At 34.4% G+C, this 17,290-nt stretch overlaps 1 protein-coding gene across 3 annotated transcripts in view; it reads right to left on the reverse strand.

Moving 5' to 3' along the window:
* LOC131675546 (ran-binding protein 10) overlaps positions 1–17,290 on the reverse strand; it is a 710,588-nt gene that overhangs the window by 575,223 nt on the left and 118,075 nt on the right. For all 3 annotated transcript variants that reach the window (XM_058954562.1, XM_058954563.1, XM_058954561.1), the window contains exon 2: positions 7,523–7,878. In XM_058954562.1, coding sequence (XP_058810545.1) covers positions 7,523–7,878 — 356 coding nt within the window. The remainder of the gene's footprint in view (positions 1–7,522; positions 7,879–17,290) is intronic.

Consider the following 17,290-nt stretch of genomic DNA (forward strand, 5'->3'; position numbering starts at 1 on the left):
TGATTGCGGTACCTCCATGTGCTTTGTCGTGTGGATGATTTGTTTTGTATACTGAATATTTTGGTATGTGTAGAAAATTTTTGCTTGTGAAGTGAGTCTCTGAAATCAGCATGATATCAATGTTTTCGTACGTTAGAAATGCTCGTAATTCCTGATACCTTTGCATAAGACCGTTTGCGTTCCAGATTACAATTTTTAGATATTCCATTGTTTTGCCATATTATTTACTAGTATTGTTAGTAAGTTTACCATTTTGTCCATTTTTTGTGTTAGATGTTCCATCATGCGTACAAGTTTGTTATTTGTTTGGTCTTGTGAGTAATTATTTGAGTCTGTTTGTACATCTATTTGTTTTGGTATGTCTGTCTCTCTCTGATCGTTATGTTTTGATTTTGAAACAGCTTGAACATATAATGTGTTTGGTCTGATACTATTGTTGTCGAGATTTAAATTTGAATTTAACTGAATTTGAGTATTATTTTGATTTTGATGTAATATTTTTTCTCGGAGTCTAGGATATAATTTTTGCTGTAATTGTTTTCGTGTAGGGCATCCTTTATAGTTAGCAGTGTGATTTCCTAGGCAATTTGCACATACTATTTCTTTGATTTTTTCTTTTATTGGGCAATCTTTGGTTAAGTGATGTTTAGCACATTTAACACATACTGCGCTCTTAAAACAGTAGTTTTTTGTGTATCCGAACTCTTGACAGTTATGACATTGCGGTATTTCTCTCTTAACGTTCGGTGGTTCGAATTTGATTACTGTATTTAATAGCCTGTTTATTTTATAAATTTCTTGACTTTTGTAATCGTGTTCTATTTCCACCGAAAATAATGGTAACGGTATTTTTGTGGTACGATGTCGAATGTTGCTGATGTTCATCACTTTATGACCGTGTTCCTCTATAGCCTCTTTCAGTTCTTTTATGTCTACTGAAGGGTGTATACTTCTTAAAATTACTCTGAATCCTTTTTCTTCTTTGCGTTGATATGTGTAAAACTGCGTATGTTTTTTTTTTCAAAGCGCTAACAATTGGCAAGTATTTTTCAGTTATTAACGGTTGTATTTTTATTTTGTTTTGCCCGGTTATCTTTAAGGTATAGCTGTCTTTTGCTATCTCATTTAGCAGTTTTTCTAGCGGGCGAATATCCTCTACATTATATACGAAGATCGGAGGTGATTTGACTTTAGGTGTATTTAAATCTTTACTTACTCCGTTTTCTTCTTCATTTCCTTTTTCATTATTTTTCTGTAGAAGCTCGTACCTGTTTTTTGTGTTACTTAGCCAATACTCAGGTAATTTTGATTGTCTTTCCCTGTCGTGGGTTTGATTGTCAGGGCTAACTCTTTTTCTTTTGACGCTTGCTATTTTCCAGTCCTTGGTGTTTTTACTGGGAGTAATATCTCCCGACTGAGTGGCCATTTCTGCCGTTTCTTTTGTGAACTTTGTTAATTACATTCCTTAACTTCTTGATTACAATCAATTTTTTTAAATTCACTGTCACCTCACTTAGATCGGTTTATACTTTCGCTTTTCGGCTAGAGCGCTGTATTTGCACGTCTGTACACTACAGTGGTCAATCGCTGAATCCAGCTGAAGTTGAAATTGATTTTTTTTTTCGAATTTTTATTTCATGTGTTTTTGTGCTACAAATCGTCGAATAAGGTGAGTACACTAGATTTTAAAAATGTGAATTTTTTTCTTCACAAACTAATAATATTTTCAATGACGTAAGATGGCCTACAATCTTCGACGTCGCACGATTTGGCAAGAACTCCTCGATGAGAAGCAAGTAGTTTTTGCTGAGGACGAAGAGGCTCAAGAGAGCGAAGGGAGTGAAAGTGGAGGAGTGTCTGAGCATGATTCCGAATATTCCGATGCTACGGATGCGTCTTCAAAATCGGATGTGGACATGGAAGACGCCACTTTGGACAAGCATCTTTTGGAGTCAAGGGCCCGGGGACGGCCGAGCTGTATTTTGAAAGGGAAAAATGGCTTCAAATGGAAGACAAGAGCTCCTGAGCGTCAGTCTGGTTAGTACTATAGATATATAATACGCATAGTAAGGAAGATTAGAAAGAAGAATTGTACAGGTAGCGGGGTAGATGGTGCAAACGCCTGAAAGAAAGAGCGAGAGAGCGAGCGAGAGGTAATAAAAGAGAAGGCGAGATAGTAAGAGTAGAGGGGGAAGGAGAACATTAAAGGAACAAAAAAAAGAAAAAGAAACGGAATATAAGTAGGATGAAAGAAAGCAAGAGTGAAAGAGAGGAAAAAATGAAGCGCAGTTTGAAAATTCGATTTTTTGCAGATAGAGTAAGCGATGTTTTACCTCTGTATGTGCCTGGACTAAATGGTGACGCTACAGATCTGGATTGTATTGAGAAGTTTTGGGAACTACTCTTCAACGATCAGATGATCAATATCATTGTGCAACATACGAATAATAAGATTGAAGAAGTCTGCTTAAAGTTGGTTGCCACAGATAAAGCAGAAAGCTACCATCATTTGACTGATATTGATGAGATTAGAGCATATATTGGCGTCTTATGTTACCAAGGGCTTTGGAAATCTGCGGATGTATATAATGACAGAATGTGGGATAAAAAAATGGCATTATGCTCTACAGATGCGTTTTTCCAAGGCAAAGATTTACATTTCTAACATTTTGTTTGCGTTTTAACGACAAGAAGTTGAGGGATGAGAATGATAGATTTTCTGCAATTTGTCAAATCTGGAATATTTTTATGATTAACTGTCAACAGTATTATACACCAAGCAACAAATGCACTGTTGACGAACAGTTATTAAGTTATCGAGGCGAATGGGTGTTTCGGATGTACATGAAAGATAAGCCCGACAAATACGGATTGAAAATCATTACGCTAAACGATACAGAAACCTCATACTTGGTAAATATTTTTTCATATTTCGTCTTCATTTTATGAAATACATATAGCAGTTTTTTTAATATCAATCTAATTTATTTCAGATCTATGGAGTGCTCTATTTAGGCAAGGGATCGACTATCGTTCGAGAAGAAAAGATACACGAGTATTTTTTCCGTATCGTTACTACTCCTATCCATTGCTCTGGTCGTACAGTAACTTATGACAATTGATTTATGTCTGTACCTCTACATCAGCGTATGTTGCCTGCACCATACAATGTGACAATTACTGGAACGCTAAGAAAGAATAAGAGAGAAATTCCAGCTTAAATGAAAGTTGGTTTCAAGTCACCGCCGGACTCCAAGTCCTGTCATGCAGATAATCTTACGCTGGTCAGTTTTACACCAAAAACAAATAAAATCGTACTGCTACTTTCTTCGTACATGCACACAACAGAGATTCAAGATTGCAAGCCTAAAATTATCCACCACTATAATGAAACAAAAGGAGGAACCGACATTTTTGATCAGCTATGCCATTCGTATTCGGTGACAAGAAGAACGAATCGGCCAATGAGAATTTTTTACGGCATGCTTGACCAGGCTGCCGTAAACTCTCGGATTCTCTTGAAGTGCAAACTCAAAGCTGATAATTCCAAAGATAAGTGTACGGCGATCAATTGCCTTGAAAAACTTTCATTCTACCTGATCAGACCGTATCTACTGAAAAAGTACAACGACACGGTCACTTTACGCCGCGACTTAAAAGTCGGCATTGTCGGGATTCTGGGCCTCGCCGTTCACAAAGAAGAAGAATATGAACGGGTGAAATTGCCAAAAAGAATAAGATGTGCAGACTGCTTGCGACAAACAGATAGAAAAACAAACGAGGGTAGCGCAAGTTATCAGCGCCCTATTTGCGATGATCACCGTTTGATCTTTTGTAAAACGTGTTCTGACATGTAATCAATAATATTTTCATCGGCTAAGTCATAATCAAGTTTTTTTTTCGATTAACTTGACTATTTTTCTTCATTTCTTGATTTATTTTTGTGAATATTCAGTATTCAATGAAGTTCGTAATGAACAAATGCACTTTTCAAAAATGACTGGAATTCTGATATTCATTCTTCAAATAAATACCTTTTTTTTTAGCGAGCACTATTACAATATTTTTTATATAAAGCAATATGTTTCGACAGAATAATATTGAAATTTCACCTTCTAATTCGCAAAATTGAAATTGTTATGAATTTTTAAGTAAAATTGGTCATTTTTCCGAGTTTATTGTAAATTATATTTTTTTTAACAAATTCAATTGAAAAATTTTGCATAGCACTCATATTGTCTTAAAAAAGGGTAGTTAATATATAACTGTGAATTTTTGTATGATAAACAAACCGCTCAGTGTGTCAGCTATGATTGGCACCAGAAGTGTGTCGGCTAAGGGTTAATATATGTGACACTATTACAGCAGGCATCGGTCGCCACTCCAAGTACTGCCACCGTCTTCATGCTCCCGATCGTCTTCGACGGTGAATGTGTAAATTTAATATTTATTAATTTTTTAATATTGTTATATATAGATACATGAATTAATTTTTTCAAAAAGAATCTTTTGTTACAGGTCTGATGATAATGACGACGACGTGGAGATGGTATGTCATGTCATTGTCTCGCGTCCACCACCACCACCACGAGCACCACAACGCGTCACACACGACGACCTGGTGACGCCTCGAGCAGCACCTGTCATCGATATCACGACGCCACAGCCGCTCTTGGTGAACTTAGTTTCACCAGAGCAACAAGAGACGCCCTGCCGCCGGCAAGAACAGGTATGAATTTTTTTTCTTTTTTCTTTTTTTCTAATCAGGGTAGTTTGTTCTAAGTTTTTCATTTTTTTGTTGCAGGTCGACGATCTCGAAGACACCATGTCAGTATGCGAGGGCTGGGAGTGCGTATACTGCGCCACTGATTGCTGCAGTCGGTAGCGACAGGGGGTGGAATCATCACCATAGTGCGGGAACAGGCGGCACGTCGATCAGAATGGACCGATCAGACACGTGGTGCGCCGGTCATTCACATCGCGGTCGTACACTCCCGAAAGTTCCCCCGCTGTGCGCCAGTCGTCCCGATCGCCATTGCCAACTCCCTTGAGTAGCCCCGCGTGATCACCAACAACTGCGCTCATGCGAGATCACGGGGAAAAAGTGCCTGTGCGTCATGGACGACACAGTCGACGGCGCCCCGCACTATAAAGTAGCTAAATTTTTCCCCGCTGATCACGACAACGACGACGACAACGACGGTAACTAAGTCAGTTTTTTATAAATTTTTTACATGTATAAGCTCTGTTTTATATTTTTGTATTTTTTGTACTTTTAAACATTTTTTTGTATTTTTACATAATAAATGATTATTAATAATAATATGTCTTTTTATTACCAATTATAATAAATATTTATGTATAATATAATTATTATAATCAGTATATTTATTAAATTTATTATCATTTGTATGTATTAGCGCTTGGGCCCTCCCCCCATATATCAATCGTGTAGCCAATATATATACACAATAGGAATCGTACGTGGTAACAGCGACAATGGCTCCAGCGGTAGAGCATCCGCCTGTGGATCCGGAGGACGCGCGTTCAATCCCCCGATCCGCCCGTCCGTTTTTTTCCGATAAATCTAAAAAACACAGAACGCGCGCATCGCGAACACATCAGATCAGTAGGGGAGGAGGGGGGAAGTGCAGAGAACGCACGGGCGTCAGAGCATATTAGCACATAGTATAGGAGAGAGGAGGAAGTGCGTAGAATGCACGGGCATCACAGCACAGTAGGAGAGGGGTGAGTGCGTAGAACGCACTGGTATAACTCAGTAGGAGGGGGGGGGAGGTGAGTCGACAATTCACGAGTCGCTCAGTAGGGGGGGAGGTGAGGTGAGTAGACAGTGCTGAGCTGAAGATGCACACACCTCAACTCAGACACTTCAACTCAGTGAGCTGATACCCCTCTGAGTTATGGCCTCTCTAGTTTACCTATTTTCGCCATCTACTTTTTACAGATTCCTGCGCCAGATAATGAAGAACGTAAGGAATATTATCAATAACGAAAAGTAAAATGGAAATTTCTACACAGATACATAGCTCGTAAGATTATTAATTTTGAATACAACAAGGATTATCCATCGTTCAGCAATTTACGGTGGCAGGACAAATAATGTTAACATCACGCTTTGAAAATTCGACATTTCCAATGTAACTGTGCTCTCAACAAAGTTTATATATTAAAGATAATAATTCTAGATATATTCTCATAATTTTAGAGCCTAAAGCATTCGCTAATAACTTATCAGATTCATTCTTCATTCCGACGATACAGCTTTACAATTAACAGTTTAGAAATTATGAAAAAACAATAATTATATCAATCACTTAAAAAAAAGTAGATATTTTCATTCGACCTCGCTACAGCTACAAAGACCTTTTTCAGATATTTATGAGAATTTTGCATCATATTTCTTCGTTATATTAGTTATAGGTTAGGCTTTGAAACGTTTATTAGCAACTTTTCTGCTGATTTGGGAAAAAACAAGATATTTCTTTCAGCGTTATCATTCAACTGATAGCTTCATCAGGAGCGGCAGTTGTGCTGTAAGCTGTTTGCAGAATCGCTCTATTAAATTATCTCTAGTGTAACGTCGTTAGCATGAATTCCCGTTTCAACATCTTGTGTAAGATATACAGGGTTACTAAATATAACTGTATACGTGGTTAAATTTTACAGGATTCTATTTTTGGAGGAAATTATTCAATCAACAGTTATAGGATTTGGTCCAAAGAAATAATCAATGACTTTAACTTACTGTGCACCTTAATTTTATAACCTTCAAATGGTCCTCAGAGGCCATTTTGACCTAAGGTTCCCGCTCTTTTCATTTTCGAAATAAAAAATAAGGGTTTCCATTTAAAAAAATTAATCTTGAAATAACCTTAAAAAAAGATCTTGGAGTTAAAGTTAAGGTTATCGATTATTATTCTAGATCAAATCCTAAAACTGTTGTTTGAACAATTTTCTGGGAAAGTGCGATCCTGGAAAGTTTCTTCAAGTGTACAATTACTTTTAATACATCCTGTACAACGCAAGAGGTAATGAAAAACACTCGTCGTTCACAAAGAAAATGTTTGTAGTCGCCACTGCCAAAGACAGCGTTACGAACCAGTCGTACACATCCTAAGCTCTAACTCAAGTCGCATGAGTGCGTTAATACGCGGTATTATTATTAAAAATGTATATATATCATATCAAATAGTTCACGAAGCTGTTATCGCCTATCGGCATGACTCTAAGGTCAAAAAAGAGGTCATGTGTTGACGTGACCCTTAACTATTATATGGGAAATGTACTAAAAATTAAAAAAAAAAGTGTGTTGATCACTAATACTCGGAAAGGCGAGTTCTATCTCGTAGAATCAGGACGATAAAATAAAATATTACTAATGACACTGTTCACAATCTAATTCAACTATGCTAAGGGCTCACAAATGACAGATCCTATAATTAAAATATTTATTAAAAATTCATCAATACTTTAATATGAAACAGTATGAATTATTTCTTACTGGTAAGTCCGTAAAGGCAATGCCTAAATGATGTCCATTTTTAGTATAAAAAGCAGTGTTATCAACTAGGTTAACCCCGCAACCGATGATATCACCAGTAGTAAAAGTTGGCCCATATGGTTGTCCAGTACCCGATGAACAAAAACTATGTCCATCATCTCCATGATAACCGTAAGAGTTTTTGTCCCATCCAGGTAATCTATTTACATTTACGCCATGAGCAGAAAGTCCAATACCCATGTACCCATCCCGACCTTTGCTCACGATTTTCACCTCAAAATAATATAATCCACAAGCAGCAGGGATGGGATGCGTTGTACGTACACTAGCAGCATCTTTATGTGTTTTACCATAACCTGTAAATTATATTTAGAATTCATTATCATAAACAATTGTACAATATTTTACTTGCATATATGCATACATACCGTAAGATTAGGTGGGAATGAAATATTTGATTATAAGGAAAGTAAACGTATGATACGCAAGCTATTGTTGTATCAATTGAAAAAAGACTGTCAAGTTGACTTTTCTTATGAGGCTATCTTTTAGGTTGATTTACCCTAACCGTATTTTTGTACCTTAATTTTGTAGTTTCATTTCGTCTTTTTTATAACCAAGGCTGAAAATCAAATCTTATCTAAATGAACAAATTGAATAAACATTCAAAAGTTCATAATCTATATCTCAAGAAATTTAAAATACATTCATATTCGTTAAAATCAGCTAACTTCATTTAATTTTTAAAATATTAGTGTTTCATTTATTTAAGACAAAGTAATAAATATTTTTTTTGGTTTAAACACTATCTAAATCAATTGGATGGAAATCCGTATATATTTTCAATTACGTAAATGAAATAATGATAATTTTTTATCAAAATTGAAATATCTTTGAGTAGGTGATTACTTTTTACATATTTCGTTTCAGAATAGTTGCATTCTCATGCTTTGAGTTATTTATATCAATCTTTGCAGTTATATTGATTTTAAATTCATAGATGATTTAATTTTATCGGCAACTAAAAAAGTGTTCAAAGATTCATATAATTTTTCTTTATCCTAAGTTTTCTGAATTGTTCATTTTTGTTTTAGTGTGTCTACACGTGATTCTGAACCACAGACATATTATGTTGAAAACATTATTTTTTTAATGACCTATAATTGAATAAATTTGTAATACAATTACTAATTAATATTTAATATATGAAGGCCTGAAATGGCATAAATTCCATGTATTTTTGAAGTGCTACATTTGTTAAGAAAAAGTTTCCCACTGCTTTTTAAATTTCATACCCTAAAGTAATTTTCCATGTTCTTTTTGAATCTGACCTCGGATTAATGCCATCTGGCCGTCATTTTTAAATATGGCGTCTTAAATGTAAAAAAGTGAAAAATTAAACCTTTATTCTTTTAAATAATAATATATTTGAACTTGCACATATTCACGTAGTGTCCTGAAACTCTGTATTCGGTGGCATATTATGTTTATCTGAATTATAGAATCGATAATTAGACAAATTTCAATATGGCGATTTCAATATGAACACCAAAACTAATGAAAAAATGCGTACATGTTCAAATATATTATTATTTAAAAGAATAAATGTTTCATTTTCCACTTTTTTACGTTTAAGACGCCATATTTAAAGAGCATGGAAAATTACTTTAGGATATGAATGTTAAGAAGCAGTGGGAAACTTTTTTCTAACAAACGTAGCATTTAAAAAATACATGGAATTAATGCCATTTCAGGCCTTTAATGGTTAAGCAATGGATTGCGAGATATGAATCAATCGTTATTTCTATAATTTTGGAAATATCAATTAAATTATTGAATTATTCCATAAATTAACACAAGTACTACATGGAATTGTTCGCAAGCTTGAGAGACCCAGACATAGTCCACTGTGCCACTAAGTCACCAATCATAAAAATTACTTTTTTAAAAGTAGTAACGTAAGTACATGAATATTTTCCTTTTGTTAAAAATCTCTTATAATCTCAATATACAATATAACAATATTAAATCCTATATTTAATTCATCAGAGTTCGTGGTCACGAGACGCAGACATAGACGCGAATCCGTCAAGAACTTGTAGATTGACCGCAATACTATAAAGAGTAAAATAATATCCAGGATTCTGCAAAAGTTTCCTTATAATTTTCTTTTACGTTATATCATATTTAAATAAATGTTTCTATGGCGAAATTAGAATTCCAACTTACTATTTTTCGTTTAAAATAAGCTTAATTGATGTAATTTTCAGTAATATACGTGACAAACAAGACATTACATTGTTTTTTTTTTTTTTTTTTAATAACATCTTCTAGATCGTCTTTTTGGTCTTAGGTAAGATTCCGTACCGAGAGAACGTGTTTACATCTGCTCCAGTATGAAAATCTAACAAATCAGAGAAAGTGAAAATGACACTTAAGTAAATAAAAGGATTAATTACAGTGCAAAGCAGATTGGCTATAATAGGCTGACAGTGACGAACTGATCACAAACAAATATAGTAGAGAGAATCAAATACAATATTAAATAGGCTTTTATAGTCTATAAAAACATTATAATGGATATCTTGCCCTCAAATAATGAAAAGAAAGACTGGAAAAAAATCGATGGAAAACGGCAGAGGTATAGCCCTGAAAACGGTTCGCAGCAACAAAATAAGCGTTCTACCTACACGTTCGATAACTGGCTGGTACTATAAAACAATATAAGCCGTTGAGATTAGAAAATGACAAAAATAAAAATGAAGAAGAAGTCAAAATTATAAAATTACTAAATAGAATAGCAAAAAACAACTATACCATTAAAGTTCTCTACAACAATAAGATTAGAATTCGACCAAACGATTCAGAAAAATACTTACCAATAGTAAATGCATTAAAAGAAAAGAGAACACAATTTTATACTTAACAACGTAAACAGGACAAAGATTACAAAGTGGTACTGAAAAGGATGCACCCGTCATCGGATATAAATGAACTGAAGACAGAGTTGGAAAAAAATAGATATAGTCCTATGAATATTATCAATATTCATAGCAGGTTAACAAAAGCACAAACTCTACTTTTTGCAATAAAACTGGAAACTCGCAGCAATAATAAAAGCATCTTCGAAGTAAACAGGTTACTAAACATAGTTGTAATATTTGAGCCTCTAAAAAAGCATAGAGAAATTCTGTAATGCTTAAATTGTCTAGAATACGGGTTTACCAAAAACTACTACAGCAAGACTTCTGTCTGTGTCAAATATGCCGAACATCGTAGTATAAAAAATTGCCCAGTAAATGGAAAAACAAACAAAGTAATATGTACTAAGTACAAGGGCAATCATCCTGCTATTTACAGAGGCTGTGCAGTAGATAAGCAATTTCAACAAAAACTGTTCCCTGCGCTGAGGGATAAATCAAGAACGTCAGATCCTAACAATGAAACAAACAACAGAGTAAATAAGACAATTAGAAAATCAGAGAAGACAAATACCATTTACGCTCTAGCTGTAGTAGGAAAGCAAAAGATAGATCCCTCTCAAGTACAACAACCAGACAACACTCCTGTTCAACAACCAGAAAAAACTGTAACAAAAAATGAAGAATAGATGGAAGAAATGATGACAAAACTCATGGATAAAATGGACATAATGCTGAATCTGCTGTCAATATTAATCAATGAAATTTCATAATAATGTATTAATTAGATATAGTTACGTGAAATGCTAATGGACTGATACAAAGAAAACCAGAACTAGAAAACTTTCTCACTAGTGAGCAAATAGATGTTATCCTGATCGGAAACTCATTTTACGAGTAAACACTATTTCAAATTTCCAAAATTTACTGTATATCAATCAGATCATCCAGACAATAAAGCACATGGAGGCACAGCTATCGTTATTAAGGCATCAATAAATAATTACCCAACTGTTAATTATCAGACAAAAAATTTCAAGCTACAAACATCATAATAACAAGAATGTACCGATCAATCTTTCAGCAATATATTGCTCACCTAACCATTTAACCAGTAATGATGGTTTCATTTCTTATTTCAGCATACTAGGCCATAAGTTCACAGCTGGTGGTGATTTCACCGTGAAATACCTGTGGTAGGGCTGTAGGGCTTCTATACCTTCCCCCAAAGGATAAACAACTGTATGAGACAATAAGAAAAAATAATTGTACATCCATATCAACCGGGAAGCCTTCAGATCTTAACAAACTACCGGACCTCATTAACTTCGCAATAATGAAAGGTATAAAACCCTTTCTATTTTAAAGTAAGCTCATGCTTAGATCTAACATCGGTACACTTTCCAATAATAATCAGACTAAATGCTAAAATAGCAAAGAAAGAATATGCAACAAAAACTACAGACTAGACCAAATTTAAATATCACATAAAAGAACTCGTTTACATCAACATATCTCTTAAAACCAACCATAAAATAGAAAAAAACATAGTAGAATTCAACGTATTAATCAAAGAAGCTTTAAACAAATCTACTACTACAACAAACAAGAAGGTATTACAAAACCAATCAGGCCAAATAGTCTGAAAAATTCGTGAAAAAAAACCTTAGGAAAAAAATGGCAGAAAACTCGACACTGGAGAGACAAAATAAAGCTGAATCTTGCAACTACAGAATTAAAGGATATGATGTATCAAGAAAGGAATCAGAAAGTGGAAAAATTTCTGAGTGATCTTTAACCCACAGTTTCCCCGGACTATTCATTTCGGAAGGCCACCTGAAATATTAGAAATCCTCAACAATTCATTCCGCCTATCCATCAACCCCTTGAAAGCTGGGTAAAAGACAGTAAAAAAAAGCAATAATTTTCGCGAACCACTTTAGCAATATTTTTACTCTAAATGAAAGAAGAATATCTGAGCTAGAAGATAAACAATTGCTAAACAGCTCATACATGGAGTCGGATGTTCACACAAAAACAATAAAGCTGGAAGAAGTTCTTAATCTAGTGACAAAAATTAAAAATAAAAAAGCTCCAGGAATAGACAATACAAGCATTAAGATGGTCAAGAAACTTCCAGAAAAAATAATGAGACGCACCATGATAATTTACTATGCCTCGCTCCGGCTATGTTACTTTCCGGAGATTTAGTAAATGGCCCAAATCATAGACTTACGAAAACCTGGAAAAAATCTAGATTAAGTTACTTCTTATAGATCTATTAGTTTGCGGCCAATTTTTTCAAAAATTTTAGAAAAAATTATTCTTCCCAGAATGAACCCGATCATAGAAGAAAGCAAACCGCTCCTGGACCACCAGGTTGGATTTCGAAGCAAACACTCTAGAATTGAGCAAGTTAATCGACTCGTGGTACAAATAAGACAGCAACTTAAAAAAAAGAAATATTACGCAGCAGTGTTTCTTGATATCTAACAGGCTTTTAATAGGGTCTGGTATGAAGAATTGGTAAACAAAATTAAAAAAAGGCTTTCTCACAAAATTAGCTAAGTTGCTGCAGTCATATTTAAAAAACAGAAGTTTTAAAGTAAAAGTAGGAGACTATCTTTCAGATAAATGTTCAATTAAAGCAGGTGTGCTACAAAGAAATGTACCGGATCCAGTACTATATACAATCTATACAGCAGATATCCTAATAATACATAATATCATAACAGGTACTTTTGCGGACGATACAGCACTGCTGACTACTCATAAGAAAGGAGAGGCAGACTCTTATACTCTTCAGAGATATCTAAATGAGATTCAGACATAGCTGAATAAATGAACAATAAGAATAAACGAAGACAAATGTAATTATATAATGTTTACACTCAAAAAGAAAGCTTATCCTACGGTCTTCCTAAAAGGTATAAGTATATCTCAAAGCAACGAAGCTAAGTACCTAGGAATGCATCTGGATAGACACCTGAATTAGAGGGGACATATTTGGACAAAAAGAAAATAATTGAATCTAAAACTTAAAACAATGTACTGGTTGATAAGAAGAAAATCTCAACTAACTCTAGAAAACAAAATTCTTATGTATAAATCAATTCTCAAATAAGTTTGGACGTATCGAATCTAATTCTGAAAGACAACTTCAAACTCGAATATAGAAATACTAGAAAGATTCCAATAAAAAAACATTATGCATTAGAAGATTTCTACATATAATACGTTCTAATTTTTATTATTCTCCATAACTCGAACTAATACAAATAACGTAACCACTCAACCTCTTTTGAGTGAACAAAAAAACTCTTGCTGCACTATAATAATTCTATGTCACTTTAATTAGTGTTCTGAGATTTTTCAGAGATAAAAATAATAAATAAAATCTGGTGGCTATCCTTCGAACATAACAGTGGTGATTTCGTAATTGAAATTCGCCAATAAACAGTGATTAGAAAATATCTATATTCAGTTAGAGTGGTTTTGGAGTGATATAGATTACCATGGTTAAACCGTAGTTAAATGCTAATGAAATTTTGTCAAAGTTGACTGGAATTTCCATTCAATGTACAAAATCAAAGAAAATTCAAAATTTTAAATATAACCAGTATAAAGTGACATGGATATAGTTATTACTAAACTTACGTATCCAAGTAAATAGCCATAAAAACTTATTACGATATTTTATTTATTATACATTGAGGAACTTAAATCTAATATGGATTAACTTTTCTATTTTTTCAACTGCAAACAACCAATAAATAATAAATTTGAGTGATTTTGTAAAAATATGATATTATAAAATATTGTGGTCATAATTAGCGAATCTTATAGGTTATCCAAGATCGAAAAAAGATACCTCTGCATAATCATGAATCCACAACAAAATAATAGTGTAGTAAATTTAAGTTACTTTTTACATTTCCAACTTCAATTTTTCCTGTTTTTACAATTAAATAAAAACCTCAATTTGTAAGCTTAATTAATGACTTTTCATTAGCATTCACATTTAAAAAAAATTTGAATCTATCATTCGATTTGTAACGGGCATACTCGGTTTTAACAAGAAAAAAATAGTACAACCAACAAAATTAAACTTTGCATTCCACTTCCCCACAAATTTGATAAGAATTCTCATTAGTAAATTATAATTAGAAAGTTTGAGTAATGATAAATCATGCGTGAAATATAACGTTAAATGTTGTTAACTAAGGTTGTCAAAAAGATAAAAATCTTAAAAATAATTATACAATTTATTATAAAATAACATTTCTTTCGATACACAGTTGATCTGTACGTTTATTGTATCAAGAATTAAAAATGTTACATTATTAATTGCAAATAAGTATAGTGTACTTTACTGTGTGTATTTAATATTCTGTTATTTTTTTGTGGTCATTTTCTTATGCCGTGTTATTTAGTCTTGGAACCAACAGGTGAGGCCGTAATTAATCGAATTCGTCCTCATTTTACTGTTAATTTCCACCATTGTCGACTCCGTTCTTTCTCGATTCATAGCAGGATGCTATTATCGTGTATCCAGGAGCGTTCATTACGTCGGGTATCAAAACGACAAGAGATGTGCAGTTAGAGAAAGGGTCTGAGAAATGTCTCTTGAAGGGTTGTTGAGATACTTCCGGGCGAATGGCTTAAGCACGTTGAGCAATGTCAAAACCTTGCATGTTCAAAGAATTTCTCTCACTATATCAGCCAGATCATAATCCGCCGCTTTACCTGTCTGATTTTATTTCGAAGGACGTGCTAATTGCGAACACAAAAACCAGTAGGGAAGCTCTTTCTGATGTGCGTCTAAGAAATCGTTTTAAGAAATGTCTGGAGGGTCACCTGAAGAATAGCCAGTCGAGTACGGTAAAGATGCGGCAATTGCGTTTATAATGCGAGCAGTGATCCTCCAGAATGACAGGAGAAACTCAGTTGGTGTGCAATCTGTTGCAGTCTTCGGTAATAGAACCTCTTGTAGTCAGAGGATAGTAAGACCAACTTTACGGGTCGTACGAGGAATTTAGAGAATTAAAAACTAAAAGAAATAAAGAATTAAATCGAGAACCGTGGTATCGACATGCAGCTAGTTAGCGTAACATCGTATAGATACTAAGTAAATTAAGGCAATATGGTGTAAAGATGCATCCATTTAATTATGAATAAAATATTTAAAGTGTCCATCATTACTTTCCAAGCACAACAGTAATGACCAGCGAAAGTGAGAATCAATAAACAGCCGAACACACGGTAGGACGATATAGTAAAAAGACTTTTATAATAGCCGAACAGTTCATCTGTAGAATTTCTTACTCGTTCCGAATCTACAATAAAAAATGAAGTTCATAAAAAAAAAAGTTGGACTTGAAATGACCCTGAAAATCAAGTTCAGGCAAAGACCGAAACTTAGCAGATGTTGACCGAAATATTTTTCGCTATATTCTACAAGTGTCGGGTCATTTGACAAAAAGAAATGAAACTAAGTTGAAATTTCACATGATATTGGTATAACATCTCGGACTCCGCATATGACACTTCATCTGAAAGTAGAATTCCTCACTCTTCCTGAATTCGGGGTCAAAAATAGAGGTTCCTATTTAAAGAAACGACATTGACTTTGAAACTCAAATTCATCATCAGTTTACCCCCTCTAAACCATACAATTTTTATTTTAATCATTTTTCAAATAACTTGCAAAATTTTACGTTATCTCACCGTCTAAGTTCAAATGGAATATCGTGTGTGTGTGTGTGTGTGTGTGTGTGTATATATATACAGGGTGTCCCATTTTAACTTACGCACCAAGATAACCCAAAAACTATGAGAGCTAGCGAAAAATGTTTCGAATAAAAGTTACTCGTCTCCGAGGGGGACATATTATGGTGACCTTGACTTTGACCTCAAGGGTTATTTTCAAGGTCATTTGAAGGTCAACTTTGTTTTTTCAAATAGGAACCCCTATTTTCGACCCCGGTTTCGGAAGGAGCGGAAAATTCTACGTTTAGATGACCTATCATGCGTGGGGTCCGAGAGACCCGCCAAGGTCATTTGAAGGTCAACTTTGTTTTTTCCAATAGGAACCCCTATTTTTGACCCAGGATTCGGAAAGAGCGGAAAATTCTACGTTTAGATGACCTATCATGCGTGGGGTCCGGGAGACCCGCCAAGGTCATTTGAAGGTCAACTTTGTTTTTTCAAATAGGAACCTCTATTTTCGACCCCGGATTCGGAAAGAGCGGAAAATTCTACGTTTAGATAACCTATCATGCGTGGGGTCCGGGAGACCCGCCAAGCTCATTTGAAGGTCAACTTTGTTTTTTCCTGGAGTACCCTACTTTTTTTATCACGGATTCGGAAACAACAAAAAATTCTACGTTCAGGCAAGGTGTAACTTGTGGTTGATCACTCAAGAACATGTGAAGGTTAACTATTTTTCATAGGAATCGCTATTCTCGACTCCGGATTCGGGAAGTATGGAAGGTTGTCCGTTCTGTCAACGTCTAGATGTAACGTGTATTCAATTCTTTATGCTCATTTAGAGGTAAAAGTAAGTTTTTGAATAAAAACGTCGATTTTTGTTTTGAACGGAGTGACGAATTTAGTGTTGAGATGAGTGATTATTAATAGTAAGCATTTTTTTAACAACTGTTGAAAAAGTCGTTGAGCGTTTTTCATGTAAGTATTAACAAATTATTACCACTCTTGTGGTTAGTGTTATCTTTCAAATATGCATTACTCTTTGATATTTCTTCACAGAATGACCAATTATTCAGGAAATGAAGTCGTTGAAGTATTGTTAGTACTTGATGAATGTCGCCGGAACTACCGAGCTGCT

This window comes from Phymastichus coffea, unplaced genomic scaffold (genome assembly GCF_024137745.1).
Source record: "Phymastichus coffea isolate CEN01 unplaced genomic scaffold, Cenicafe_Pcof_1.1 PCOF00025, whole genome shotgun sequence".
In the NCBI taxonomy this organism is placed as follows: Eukaryota; Metazoa; Arthropoda; class Insecta; order Hymenoptera; family Eulophidae; genus Phymastichus; species Phymastichus coffea.